We start from the raw sequence: 15,871 nt of genomic DNA, 5'->3' as shown, positions 1-15,871 counted from the left end.
CTACAGTCAGAAATCGCACGGGAGTAGCCAGAGAAAATACAGACACCAACGTCAACTACTCTAATTACACATCATAAAACATTTCAGACAAATATATGGTGGATAGCAAATGAAAGACAAAGATCTTGTGAATACAGACAATATTTCAGATTCTTTAAATGTTTTAGGGCGAAAACACCACATATATTCATGTTAGCTCACCACCAAATACAAAAAGAGAGACAGACATTTTTCACAGCACAGGTAGCATGCAGCTAGCATGCAGCTAGCATGCAAAGCCAACCTAACTAACCTAGAACTAACCTAAATAACCTAGAAAAAACTACCTCAGATGACAGTCCTATAACATGTTACACAATAAATCTATGTTTTGTTCGAAAAATGTGCATATTTCAGCTATAAATCAGTTTTACATTACTGCTACCATCATAGCTACCATTATAGCTACAGTCAGAAATAGCACGGGAGTAGCCAGAGTAAATACAGACACCAACGTCAACTACTAATTACTCATCATAAAACATTTCAGAAAAATATATGGTGGATAGCTAATGAAAGTGAATACAGCTAGTGAATACAGACAATATTTCCGATTCTTTAAGTGTTTTACAGCGAAAACACAATATATCGTCATATTAGCTTACTACAATAGCAAACATAGCAACAGCATTGACTCAAGGCAAACGGTAGCATAGCACAGTTCGACAGATATATATGAAATAGCATCCCAAATTGGGTCCTTATCTTTGTTGATCTTCATTCAGAATGTTGTACAATGGGTCTTTTGTTCAGAACCAGCTTTGTTTCGATCCAAAACGAACTATTTCCCTCTTGAATTAGCAAACACACTGGCCTTCCTGTGCTAACCTCTCCATCTTGAAAAAAATTCTTCCTACGCATCACGTATAAAATCCCGAATAAATTTAAATAATATAATTAAACTATATTTAAAAAAACATACTTTAGGATGATATTGTGACATGTATCAAAAAAAATCGAAGCCAGATGTCATATTCATCGAGAACGACCGTTTTCCAGGTGGAGAGTCCTGGTCCGAGTTCGCGCCTCAGGAAAAATAAATTATGGCGGTCGTCTCATTCAAAGAGGGTGTATGCATTCTCTGAAAGAGATATTCAACTCCTTTCTGTTCTCACTTCCGCATGAGACCCAGAGGAAGGTGTATGACGTGTTTCTACAGTCCTAAGTGACATGACCTTTTATAGACAAGCTTTTGAAGAGCGACTTAGCTTTTGGAAATCTCACTTCCGGATAGGAAATGAGCTGTAAAAAGGGTTCTGTTTCACTTAGAGACATAATTCAAACGTTTTTAGAAACTAGAGAGTGTTTTCTATTCAATATTAATAATAATATGCATATTGTACGAGCAAGAATTGAGAACGAGGCCGTTTGAAATGGCCACCTCTTTCCAGGGTACTCAAGGCTCCGCTTACAGCCATAAGAAGTTAAGCTAGCAACCAAAAACGTTTCACAGCATTTCTCTCCTGTTCTACTGGTTTTCATACCAACTTTCTTTCGTTGTCCAGAAGCCAGAGGCACAATCCTAGTCATATTAACCCATCCTAGTTGTTGCAATATTTACATTTCCCCTCTTTCTACGTTTAAAACGGATATCTTCATCGCCGTCACATGAAACGGCTCGAATCAGGTGCTTCTTTGAGAACAGCGTTTTCCAGCATATTCCAGTTTCACAAATGTTTGAAAATGATATATCACATTGAAGTATTACATTGACTGCTTCATTACAATAGTTCCATGTTCAATAATATGAGACGATAGGCATGCTATTGTCGCACGTTTTTTAATCTCTTACTTAAAAAGGTCCGTTCCTTGTACCCATGCATAGCTAATTCAACATCGGACACACCATAACTTCAGACACTAGCGATTGGAGGACCAAATCAGCTCAAGCTCAAAATTTAAATGGACTGGAAAATAATATAGGTTTTGCAAATAAATACACCCTTCTAACTAGCTGACCACCGATTTTCATTACAATTTAAATAAGCAAAGTTCTGTTATGAGAGTTTTCAAAAAATTATATAAACATGTAGTGGGACACGCGGTATATTGTAAAATTCGACTGCGCGACAGACCGCACTACTTCATATCCAACTTTTAACCACTGAAATATAGCGAACGGATTTGCTAATGTTGCTAGCTTAGAGTACTATGATGGACACCTTCTTCACTTCTTACGGAAAGCACTTGGAGGAGAGTGGGTTGAGGGAAAAACCCAGACAAATCTAAAACTACAACGAGTCTCGGTTTTGTAGCGACCAGAGCAGGCATAAAGTGCTGGGACCAAGGAGCACATTACAGTGCTGGCCTGCTTCAACGCAACTGGGGAGGACGTCCCCCCATTTATCATCTACCCCAAGTGTTTCCCCCGCGGCCACTACACACTGGGAGGCCCCCCAAAGCCTTGTATGGACAGTCAAACTGTGGCTACATTGACAGGGCCCTGTTCAAGAAGTGGTTTCAACATTTCATTAACTTCTTATGGCTGGGGGCGCTATTTTCACATTCGGATGAAAAGCGTGCCCAGAGTAAACTGCCTGCTACTCAGGCCCAGAAGCTAAGATATGCATATTATTTGGAGATTTGGATAGAAAACACTCTGAAGTTTCTAAAACTGTTTGAATGATGTCTGTGAGTATAACTGAACTCATATGGCAGGCAAAAACCTGAGAAAAAATCCAACCAGGAAGTGGGAAATCGGAGGTTTGTGGGTTTTCAAGTCTTATCCAAGATACAGTGTAAATTTGGTCCGATTGCACTTCCTAAGGCTTCCACTAGATGTCAACAGTCTTTAGAACCTTGTTTCAGGCTTCTACTGTGAAGGGGGAGCGAATAAGAGCTGTTTGACTAAGGGGTCTGGCAGAATGCCATGAGCTAAGTCAGGCGCGCGGCCGTGAAAGCGAGCTCTGTTCCTTTTCATTTCTAAAGATGAAGGAATTGTCCGGTTGAAACATTATTGAAGATTTATGATAAAAACATCCTAAAGATTAATTCTATACATCGTTTGACTTGTTTTTACGAGCTGTAATATAACTTTTTGTCTGGACTTAGTGCTCGCGCGTTGTGCATTTGGATTACTGGACTAAACGCGTGAACGAAAAGGAGGTATTTGGACATAAATGATGGACTTTATTGAACAAAACAAACAGTTATTGTGGAACTGGGATTCCTGGGAGTGCATTCTGATGAAAATCATCAAGGGTAACTGAATATTTATAATGCTATTTCTGACTTTTGTTGACTCCACAACATGGCGGGTATCTGTATGGCTTGTTTTGACCGATACAGAAAACTCCCTGTGGTCGCCACATGCCTCACCGGGGAGGAATACATGCACCAGTGGAGAGGGGTGAGTAGGAGAGGGCAGCGGAGAAAAAGTGTCAGGCAGCCTTCAGAACACAGAGGGCCCAGGAGAGGGCTGCCATGGATGAGAGCGTCAACGCCATTGCCTCTGCTGGACCCACCACCGGTACCACTCCTAACAGCTGCATCATCACCACCAGTGCCTCCCAGTGTGCAACACCTGTAGGAGCCGCCGGAGTCCCCAGCTGCAGAAGTCGGCCATGTGCCTGCTCCCTCAGCCACACCATCGTCAGCCCCTCAACCCCAACATTACAAACACCAGCTCCTCTAAGCCATCATCAGCGGTTTGATCCACCACCAGCCCGCGTCTGTCACCACCGAAGCGGCCTCCTCTGGACCAACTACCACAGCAGCCTTGTCTGGTGTCCCTGGCCCCTGCAATTCGAATACAGCCACCTCCACAGGTAAACACACATTAAATTATGAAACAAAGTATACTGTTTGTTGTGTTGAATAAAACTGCTGTTGAAAAAAAACAAAAAACTCTTTACATATCTACAGTCCACAACACCAGCCCACAAGGCATGTCCACCTCCTCCAAAAGGTCTGCAGCTTCCTCCAGAGGAGGTATTCACAAACTGGTACCCCCAGGGGTACGCGCAATGCCGTCAGGGGTACGCCAAATAAAAACGTGATTCACATTTATATTTTCCAACGGGAATATACACTGCTCAAAAAAATAAAGGGAACACTTAAACAACACAATGTAACTCCAAGTCAATCACACTTCTGTGAAATCAAACTGTCCACTTAGGAAGCAAAAAAAATAAAAAATTTACAGCACCAATAATCACAAAAACATTGTCATTTTACTGTTTGGAACAAATTTAACCTTAGCCAAATTTACTGAAATGTGCATCCCTAGTGGGATGAGATTAGCCTCATCTGCATAATCACTAGTAGTTGCCTCTAATTTGGACAGTCTCAGTCAGAGTATAAAGCATACGGACATAGGCTAGGTCACAGGGATCAATTCAGGGCGATACAACAACAAACATTACATAAAATAACTTTGACAAATTGACCATAACCATCATCACACCTTATGTGGTTGAGGACAGAAGGGTCTGTTTAGAAAATACACATTTACCCCTGTGTTACAGGGTTGAATAGACACCGGATTTAGGTCCTTGAAAGTTCATAGCCCATGCACCGCATACGGATGTAGATTTGCCCATTGGTGTGCATCAATGCAAGAGCTTAGCGAACATGGGGGAACAAACCTTGCCAATGGCACACTTTCCCGTGCCTAGAAGAGTCAACTGTCCGTCTTAATAGAAGTTTTGCAGCGGTCTAGTGTTTGCTGGCAAAAAACTGTGGCATCAGTATCAACTTGCCAAGTGACACAATGAAATGTTTTCCCCTTTTTGGTACATTGTTACTAACTCAATCAAGACATAAAACTGCTTACATCAAAAACACACTTTGCTCAGCACAGCATAAAAGAGAGAAATATATAACACCTCAACTCCCACAACATACCCCTCTAAAACCCAGTCATGGAGCTAACAAGCTGGTGTATGATTTATTCATTACCATAGCATTCAAAATAGTGATGCTATAGAGCTGAAACTACTGTTGGTTGGGAGGGGGAATGACGACAAACCCATTATATCGGTGTCAATAATAATTGGCAATCTGTGTGTTTGATTAAGCCATCACCCCCCCCCCCCAACCCTCAGCTTATAGCCTTTCCTCTTGCTTCACTACACCACGTAGTACAGTCCAGAAGCATGCACTCTGGTCAAAGACTGCCATTGCCTAGCAACCACTTTCATGATGCTCGTTAGGAGGCGGCTAGCTGCGTGACAGCAGAGGGACATGCTGTTCCAGCAGACAAACTACTGCTAAGCTTTAAAAGTACTGGGGACAATATAAATAAGGGAAGACAATACATCTACATGCCTGAAGCACTGGCCTTAAATACAACAGATATTATGGTCGTGAAAATGACTGGAGGCAGGATTAGGTTAGACGTAACAGCTACTGTTATTTCTTTTTTTAAACAGTATATATACTTCAGTAGTCAGAGCTCACCGTCCTAATTGACCATAGGCCTAAATGCACTGATGCAGTTAGAGCAGAATCTGTAACATAAAAAGCATTTCCAGTTGAGGCACTCCACTAAAATCTTCATGAAGTGCTCTGAGAAGACAAAATCCCTGAACAGCTGCAGCAACACACAAAAAGGCACAAAGGACAGGGGCTTAGAGAAACCTCGGTGACACTACAGCAGCGCCAGAGAGGACACTGAGAAAAGGTAGTCAAGAGAGCAGCATCATGTATGCTAAAAAATTGTCAACAGTCATGATGTTGTAATCTCCCCTGGCGCTCCAGAATCACACAACTTCCTACTTCATTAGCGTTACCGATGGTAGCTGACTTGCGGATAAAAACCCACTCACAGCTTAAGGCATTAGTCACCTGGTACAAAAACAACATGTCCTATAGAGGGGCCTGGAGACAGACCCAAAGAGCAAAGTTATCCCACAACACACTGAGCTGCATGAACACTGCGTACTTAGTCCATGTCTTTGACTCACTTTAAGACGTAATTATGAATGTTAGTTAACAGGAATGTTCCAGTTCAAATACAGAAACTGAATAGTTTAAAACTAAAATGTCCATCTCTGTCCTTGAGAGAAAGAGAGCAAACCTGACAGAAAAGAGAGAGAATTTATTTTTTTTCATGTTAGTCTAACTTCACATTAGGATTGGGGCGGCATCCACATTTTCATACCGTTTCTGTACCATAACGGGGTATACGGTATTACCCAATGTGCACACAAAGGGCACCATTTAAAAAAATAAAAAAATAACATAATTCTTTGGGGACGCACAAAACAATTGAGGCAACATGGATCTTGATCCAGGAGGGGATTGAATAAGTATACTGTAACCAAGAAGCTTGATCTTGACAGTTAGCAAACCAAATGCATAGCTGGAGCCCTGAGCTGGATATACACGACCAGTCAAAAGTTTTAGAACACCTACTCAGGGTTTTTCTTTATTTTGACTATTTTCTACATTGTGGAATAATAGTGAAGTCATCAAAACAATGAAACAACACATATGGAAGCATGCAGTTACCCAAAAAATCTAAATATACTTTATATTTGAGATTCTTCAAATAGCCACCCTTTGCCTTGATGACAGCTTTGCACACTCTTGGCATTCTCTCAACTAGCTTCCCCTGGAATTATTTTCCAACAGTCTTGAGGAGTTCCCACAGATGCTGAGCACTTGTTGGCTGCTTTTCCTTCACTCTGTTGTCCAACTCATCCCAAACCATCTCAATTTGGTTGAGGTCGGGGGATTGTGGTGGCCAGGTCATCTGATGCAGCACTCCATCACTCTCCTTCTTGGTAAAATAGTCCTAACACAGCCTGGAGGTGTGTTGCGTAATTGTCCTGTTGAAAAACAAATGATAGTCCCACTAAGCCCAAACCAGATGGGTTGGCGTATCGCTGCAGAATGCTGTGGTTGCCATGCTAGTGAAGTGTGCCTTGAATTCTAAACTATTATTCTACAATGTAGAAAATAGTCAAAATAAAGAAAATCTCTTGAATGAGTAGGTGTTCTAAAACCTTTGACCAGAAGTGTAATTTATTTAACAACTTAGATTTCTTAGTTATATTTAACTTATAGTTAAAAGCAGTGGCGCCACTGTGAGGCGGGAGTGTCCCAACACCAAAATAACATTTTAAACGGTATTGAAAATCATACCGTCGGTATTTCGAAATATACCGTTTATACCATATACCGGGGTATCGCCAAAGCCTACTTCACATACTACTTAAGAGATGAGAGGGGATTATAATGGGTTGCTGAAATTGCACAGTGAAGTACTTTAGTGAGTTGAGCTGAAAAGCAAGTGTTTGAAGTTACACATTCACACATAACATGAGAAAAGCAGAAACTGCTAAAATGAGGCACTTCAGATAAAAGTGAGGACTGTTGATTGATCGTGTATAGATGCAGAAATAAAAGTTGGACATACATTGCACAGTACCTGTCGTGCAGTCCGAGGGACATCGTCTCCCCTCTGTGTACAGGGTGCTCCATGCCCTCGCCAAAACCACACCCCTGAAAAACAGGTAAACAATACATTAATGATACTGTCCGGGCTCTTCAAAGGAGGGTAAGTGTACCTATTAAGCCCACCAAAATCTAAGTTTAGACATTTCTAACATATACTGCCCTAAATTCTGTAAGAAAAGTGTAGATAAAAAAATAAAAAATAAAGATTAATCTCTCATGTGAAGTTTTATGACTTGACACCATTTGAACCCACCTCTTTAAGGAATACCTAGGATAGGATAAAGTAATCCTTCTAGCCCCCTTAAAAGAGTTAGATGCACTATTGTAAAGTGGTTGTTCCACTGGATATCATAAGGTGAATGCACCAATTTGTAAGTCGCTCTGGATAAGAGCGTCTGCTAAATGACTTAAATGTAATGTAAATGTAAATTTGTTTATGTATAATAAATATATTTGATAAAATATGTATAAAGTCCGGAATGTGCTTAATGAGTACTGAATGTACCCTTTAAGCCCACCTTTAAATACATCTATTTTAATTAATTTCCAAATATTGCAAACTTAACCTGAAATTTCTTATGAAAACTTAATTTATAATAATCTCCCCTAAAGTTATTGTTCATGCCAACCAGTACACACCTGATTCTACTAATCATAGACTTCAATCAAGACTTGAATAGATGAACAAGGTGTGTTACTGCTTGGTTTGAACAAAAACCTGCACCGCCCTCTGTAGTTCAGACGCCATGGACAAAGAACATAACACAAACAACGTTTAATTAATTATCTCAAAGCTGGCTTACATTTGCTGTAGTCATATTCTTGTTAATTAGTTCAACGTGTCTTCCTAAAGCCTGTCTTTAGACAGTTTAATTTCTCCCTCTCTACTGTTGTATTACAAAGGTACATGTGGTGAACCAAATAATATAAACACCTGTATGTTTTCTATCTCCGATATCCTTCAACTCTGGTCTTACTCTTCTCTAGTGTTGCAAAGGGTCGGAAACTTACCGGGAAATTTCCGGATTTTTTTTATTATTGGAAGTTAAATTACTCAAAATTCATCAAAAAAGTTAGCTTATAACAGTGAACCTTTTTTGTGGGACACACATAAGGCAATTCTAAGTCTTGTGTCATATTTTGGTTAAACTATCCCCATTCAATGGAATTGCAACCTTCTGCATGCACAGTGCATTCTTCCATCACATGTACAGCTGATTCTCAAGATCTTGCACACTAATGAGATGCTATTGAGCCCAAAATTCTACACTGTGAGCCAAGGACTACATGCTTTCTGGTAAGTTTTGAATATATTGTATATGACATACATGATTTTTTGTTAACTAGTAAACTGGTCCCGTGTGGCTCAGTTGGTAGAGCATGGCGCTTGCAACGCCAAGGTTGTGGGTTCATTCCCCACGGGGGGACCAGGATGAATATGTATGAACTTTCCAATTTGTAAGTCGCTCTGGATAAGAGCGTCTGCTAAATGACTTAAATGTAAATGTAAATGTAAATGTAGTAGCCTACAGCAAAGTATGTTTCAATCATTTCTAACTTCAGAATTTTTGCTAGTTAGTTTTTGCTACCATGTGGGTTTAGCTTGCTTGAGCCTGCGAACTGAGGAGTGTTATTTCTCCTGTTTCCATACATGTTCCATTTTAAAACATTTATCTTACAAAGGAGTTGTTTAAACTAACTGTTTAACTATTTATCTGTACATGGAATTGCATTAGGTTTTTTTTTTAAATCTTTTTTTCTAATCTTTACAGGAAAATGCCAAGGGCACTATCTGATGTGTGGAGACATTTCACTGCAGCTAATGTAGAAGGAAAAGCTGTGTACATTTTCAAATACTGTGCCAAATCCTATGTGAAGAATGAAACAAAGATGCAGAATCATCTGGCCAAGTGCATAAAGTTCCCTCAGCGCTCACAACAAGCAACCTCTGACAAAAGTCCCTGTACTTCTATTCGAGGTGAAAATGATAAATCATTCACCTTGTCGATAGCAACAGCTCATGGTCCTCCTGGAATCAGAAGTTTTTTTGACTCAATGGAGGAACGTAGTCAGAGAAATGCTGATGAATGTCTTGCTCGAGCTGTGTATGCAACTGGTTCACCTCTGACGCTCACAGGCAATGTGTATTGGAAGTAGGGTTGCACATTTTAGGGAATATTCAGAGGTGGAAACTTTCCGTGGGAATTAACGGGAATATATGGGAATTAATGGAAATATATGCAAATGTAATATTAATACCATTTAAATGTTATTGTTTTTTGCATTGGATATATTTACCATATCATATGGAGCCTGAAACATAAACCTTTTACCTTATCATAAGGAGACAATTTCAAATGATTTAAATCATTCCAATAGAAAAATTTAAAAAACTATTTAGTTACGAATTGAACTTTAATGTCCGGGGGTATCATCGGATGGGGCCATAGTGTATCCTGACCCCTCCTGTCTCAGCCTCCAGTATTTATGCTGCAGTAGTTTGTGTGTCAGGGGGCTAGGGTCAGTCTGTTATATCTGGAGTACTTCTCCTGTCTTATCCGGTGTCCTGTGTGAATATAAGTATGCTCTCTCTAATTCTCTTTCTTTCTCTCTCTCTCTCTCTCTCTCTCTCTCTCGGGGGACCTGCTGGAGGTCATTTTGCAGGGCTCTGGCAGTGCTCCTCCTTGCACAAAGGCGGAGGTTGCGGTACTGCTGCTGGGTTGTTGCCCTCCTACGGCCTCCTCCACGTCTCCTGATGTACTGGCCTGTCTCCTGGTTGCGCCTCCATGCTCTGGACACTACGCTGACAGACACAGCAAACCTTCTTGCCACAGCTCGCATTGATGTGCCATCCTGGATGAGCTGCACTACCTGAGCCACTTGTGTGGGTTGTAGACTCCGTCTCATGCTACCACTAGAGTGAAAGCACCGCCAGCATTCAAAAGTGACCAAAACATCAGCCAGGAAGCATAGGAACTGAGAAGTGGTCTGTGGTCACCACCTGCAGAACCACTCCTTTATTGGGGGTGTCTTGCTAATTGCCTATAATTTCCACCTTTTGTCTATTCCATTTGCACAACAGCATGTGACATTTATTGTCAATCAGTGTTGCTTCCTAAGTGGACAGTTTGATTTCACAGAAGTGTGATTGACTTGGAGTTACATTGTGTTGTTTAAGTGTTCCCTTTATTTTTTTGAGCAGTGTATTTCAGAACTGCAGTTTCCTCTGCTTGGAGCAACAGTGAAGTGGGCAGGGCAGTACAGATTTCTCTTACATCTGCAAGCAGAGTCTGAACATAAGACAGGATGGCATTGTCTCCCTCAAATCAGTGCAAAGTCTACTCCTATAGGTTTTAGGAGTTTCAGGTTGCTTACCACTCTCCCCAAAAATACATCACCCAGGAGGATCCTCTTGATATGGCTGTCCATAAATCGGCAGACTGTGATATGGCCATTTCTTGGAGAGACTCCTTCCCCTCCAGGAGACTGTCACACATGATGACAACACCACCCCAACGGATGTTGCTGGGCAGCTTCACTGTGGTGCTCATATTCTTCTCACTTTGCTTGGTGAGGTAGATTGTTGCTATAACTTGATGAGCCTTCACATACCTAACCACTTCCTTGGCTCGCTTGTAGAGTGTATCCATTGTTTTCAGTGCCATGATGTCCTTGAGGAGCAGATTCAATGCATGAACAGCACAGCCAATGGGTGTGATGTGAGGGTAGGACTCCTCCACTTTAGACCAAGCAGCCTTCATGTTCGCAGCATTGTCTGTCACCAGTGCAAATACCTTCTGTGGTCCAAGGTCATTGATGACTGCCTTCAGCTCATCTGCAATGTAGAGACCGGTGTGTCGGTTGTCCCTTGTGTCTGTGCTCTTGTTGAATACTGGTTGAGGGGTGGAGATGATGTAGTTAATTATTCCTTGCCCATGAACATTCGACCACCCATCAGAGATGATTGCAATACAGTCTGCTTTCTCTATGATTTGCTTGACCTTCACTTGAACTCTGCATCCAGAAAATGTGTAGATAAAGCATGCCTGGTTGGAGGGGTGTATGCTGGGCGAGTTTGTTTTAGCAAAATGGATGCGGAGGATGTGAAAAATAAATAGTATGTTTACTGGTTGCTCAGGAGGGAAAGGGGAAGTCAGATCTGTGGAAGACATTTGACTTAGTTGTGGAAACTACTGGAGATCCAGAAAAAGGAGGGTATACTGTAGGAGCAAGCATTTCCTGAGTATTATGTGTGCCAAACAGTTGCTGTTAGATTACAAATAAAACATTTCTGACCATTTGGAACAGTGTCAACACAAAATAAGTGTACCAGGGAGTCTGTTCTAACAAAGAGATAAAAAGCCTTTATTACAGCAGACTAAAAACATTTGCGTGCATTATTTATTGCTTAGGCTAATTATTTGAAGCTCATTTTGTTCTTTCATTATAAAACTAAAATGCTTGATTGCATTTCAAAGCATGAATGAACAACTTAACACAGTAGCCTATATAATGAAATATACATATTTTCCACCATAATTTGCAAATAAATTCATAAAAAATCCTACAATGTGATTTTCTGGATTTTTTCTCTCTCATTTTGTCTGTCATAGTTGAAGTAGCTGCATAGCTGCATACCACTGCTGGCTTGCTTCTGAAGCTAAGCAGGGTTGGTCCTGGTCAGTCCCTGGATGGGAGACCAGGTGCTGCTGGAAGTGGTGTTGGAGGGCCAGTAGGAGGCACTCTTTCCTCTGGTCTAAACAAAGATCCCAATGCCCCAGGGCAGTGATTGGGGACACTGCTCTGTGTAGGGTGCCGTCTTTCGGATGGGACGTTAAACGGGTGTCCTGACTCTCTGAGGTCATTAAAGATCCCATGGCACTTATCGTAAGAGTAGGGGTGTTAACCCCGGTGTCCTGGCTAAATTCCCAATCTGGCCCTCAACCATCACGGTCACCTAATAATCCCCAGTTTACAATTGGCTCATTCATCCCCCTCCTCTCCCCTGTAACTATTCCCCAGGTCGTTGCTGCAAATGAGAACGTGTTCTCAGTCAACTTACCTGGTAAAATAACGGTAAAATAAAAAATAAAAAATAAAAAGTGTACCTATGATGAAAATTACAGGCCTCTCTCATCTTTTTAAGTGGGAGAACTTGCACAATTGGTGGCTGACTAAATACTTTTTTGCCCCACTGTAAGTATTCAAACCCTTTGCTATGAGATTGGAAGTTGAGCTCAGGTGCATCCTGTTTCCATTGATCATCCTTGAGATTTTCCTACAAATTGATGAGTCCACCTGTGGTAAATTCAAATGATTGGACATTATTTGGAAAGGCACACATCGGTCTATATAAGGTCCCACAGCTGACAGTGCATGTCAGAGCAAAAACCAAGCCATGAGGTCGAAGGAATTGTCAGTAGAGCTCCGAGACAGCATTGTGTCGAGGCACAGATCTGGGGAAGGGTACCAAAACATTTATGCAGCATTGAAGGTCCCCAAGACAAGTCAGGATATAGGCAAAGATGAACGGAGCAAAGTAGAGAGATCCTTGATGAAAACCTGCTCCAGAGCGCTCAGGTGCTCAGACTGGGGCGAAGGTTCACCTTCCAACAGGACAATGACCCTAAGCACACAGCCAAGACAACGCAGAAGTTGCTTCGGGACAGGTCTCAATGTCCTTGAGTGGCACAGCCAGAGCCCGGACTTGAACCCGATCTGACATCTCTTGAGACCTGAAAATAGCTGTGCAGCAACGCTCCCCATCTAACCCGACAAAGCTTGAGAGGATCTGCAGAGAATTGGAGAAATTCCCCAAATACAGGTGTGCCAAGCTTGTAGCGTCATACCCAAGAGGCTGTAATCGCTGCCAAAGGTGCTTCGACAAAGTTCTGAGTAAAGGGTCTGAATACTAAAGTAAATGTAATATTTAATTTCACATTTTTTATAAATTTGCAAAAATGTATAAAAAACTGTTTTTCCTTTGTCATTATTGGGTATTGTGTTGATGCGGAAAAAACAATTTAATCAATTTTAAAATAAGGTAACAAAATGTGGAAAAAGTCAAGGGGTCTGAATACTTTCCGAAGGCACTGTATATGGCACATTTAATAGTTAGGCTATTGATTATAGAGCTAATTAAGTTGGTTTCCTCGCTCTCAATTAGGCTAAGGCAAGGGCTGTTTCCTCATCTCTGCTGCCTCCCACTCATTGTTCTCAATCTCAATATGCTGGTTAATTTTCCTATTATGCACATACCAACATAGGGAAAGGTGTAAATTCTACGGCGCACGGAAGATTATGTTTCAGAACCACGGACAACGACGATATCCAACACAGGAGAAAGATCATTTGTTATAAAATATTAGATTTATTATTGTTGCACCATTATTTTTACATAATATAACCATATGCAACTTCACTATCACGTGTCTAAGAGTGATGGACTGTGCCACCCCCACGGCCTCCCCAATGGATTAGTCCACTGAGACAGACGCGAAACAGACAGGCGTCTTACACACCATGAAAATGTTTTGCGACTGCTCGACTAAAGAAATCTCGGTCGGCCAACAGCCTATCGACCAAAAAATTGACTAGTCAACTAAATGGGGTCAGCCCTAACCTACACCTGAAGAAAAAACATTTATGCTCATGTTCATTGAATATTAGGGATAAGTCACCATTGGCCTCACGGTGAAATCCCTGAGTGGTTTCCTTAATCTCCGGCAACTGAGTTAGGAAGAAAGCCTGTATCTTTGTAGTGACTGGGTGTATTGATACACCATCCAAAGTGTAATTAATAACTTAATAATGCTCAAAGGGATATTCAATGTCTGCTTCTTTTTTACCACCCATCTACCAATAGGTGCCTTTCTTTGCAAGGCATTGGAAAACCTCCCTGGTCTTTGTGGTTGAATCTGTGTTTGAATTTCACTGCTCGACTGAGGGACCTTACAGATAATTGTATATGTGTGGGGTGAGTAGTCATTCAAAAACCATGCAACTTATGTGACTTGTTAAGCAAATGTTTACTCCTGAACGTATGCTTGCCATAACAAAGGGGTTGAATACTTACAGGCTGACTACACTGCTCGCGTTGCATGCGCGAGCGTTGCAAAATAAATGTAGAAATCTATATTATTCAATTAATGCTCACGCGCCAACGAGCATCTGCGTTGCCAAGGGCTAAAATAGAAGTCAGTTCTATTTGTGACGCAGATCGCACTGCAAGTCCTGCCTCTCCCATATCCTCATTGGTTTATAAAAGCAGATACCCACGTGCCATCTCCTCATTGGTTATACCCACGTGGTTGACTGAAAGATGAACGAGGTCGGTGGCGGTAATCCACCTAATGTTTTGCCAATCGCAATATAAAGTCAAGAGAAGAAAAAGCCTGGAAGGAGGAGAAATTACTAGAAATTATTCGGTTGACCTTTTTGTGTGTAGAATAATTGGCGGAGTAGAGGACCTTGTGCATTTCAGGTAAAATAACAACTCAATGTTTATATCCCAAGACAAATTAGCTAGCAACAGCAAACTAGCTAAATACAGCAAATTAGCTAGCAAGTGCAAGCTAGCTAGCTAAATTGCCATAAATGTTTAAAACTTTTCGACACGTCCCCAAATTAATATAATTAGTTCAGAGTTTGTTTTGATATTTTAACCTGTGTGTCGTGATCGCGTTTGGTGTGGGGGGACAAAATAGATTTATGCACGATGGCGCATGCACGCAGACGGTTTGGGTTCCATGTTACTGACTCAAGATATTTCAGCTTTAATTTTTAATTAATTTGTTAACACTTCTAAAAACATAATTCCACTTTGACATTATGGGGTAGTGTGGGTATGACAGTGACACAAAATCTAAATTTAATCAATTTTAAATTCAGGCTGTAACAACACAATTGTCAAGGTGGTGAATACTTTCTTTAGGCATTGTAACTGTCACTAACGTAATAATAAAAAACGGATTGGCGTAGAATAAAACTGGTATGGATACAACAACCACATAAACTGGATTAAAGGAAAACTCCACCCAAAAACTATATTTTGGTATATTGTTTCATTAGTCCATTGTTGATATAGCCTACAGGTTGACCGATTAATCGGAATGGCCGATAACTTAAAATCGGCACTAATTTTTCATAACAATCGGTAATCAGCATTTTTGGACGCCGATTATGGCTGATTACATTGCACTCCACGAGGAGACTGCGTGGCAGGCTGACTAACTGTTACGCGAGTGCAGGAAGGAGTCAAGGTAAGTTGCTAGCTAGCATTAAATTTATCTTGTAAAAAACAATCAATTTTAACATAATCACTAGTTAACTACACATGGTTGATGATATTACTAGTTTATCTAGCTTGTCCTGCGTTGCATATAATCGATGCGGTGCCTGTTAATTTATCATCGAATCACAGCCTACT

At 41.0% G+C, this 15,871-nt stretch overlaps 1 protein-coding gene across 5 annotated transcripts in view; it reads right to left on the bottom strand.

The window, feature by feature from the left end:
- Positions 1 to 15,871, bottom strand: part of LOC139537066 (kelch-like protein 13) — an 86,500-nt gene that overhangs the window by 57,239 nt on the left and 13,390 nt on the right. For 4 of the 5 annotated variants that reach the window (XM_071337922.1, XM_071337926.1, XM_071337923.1 and 1 more), the window contains exon 2: positions 7,403 to 7,488. In XM_071337922.1, coding sequence (XP_071194023.1) covers positions 7,403 to 7,467 — 65 coding nt within the window. In that variant the 5' untranslated portion in view covers positions 7,468 to 7,488. The remainder of the gene's footprint in view (positions 1 to 7,402; positions 7,489 to 15,871) is intronic. The other variant, XM_071337925.1, reaches the window with a different exon arrangement.

This window comes from Salvelinus alpinus, chromosome 13, assembly GCF_045679555.1.
Source record: "Salvelinus alpinus chromosome 13, SLU_Salpinus.1, whole genome shotgun sequence".
NCBI lineage: Eukaryota > Metazoa > Chordata > Actinopteri > Salmoniformes > Salmonidae > Salvelinus > Salvelinus alpinus.
The sequence above is the reverse complement of the archived record's forward strand: the minus strand, read 5'-3'. Positions and strand labels throughout refer to the sequence as shown.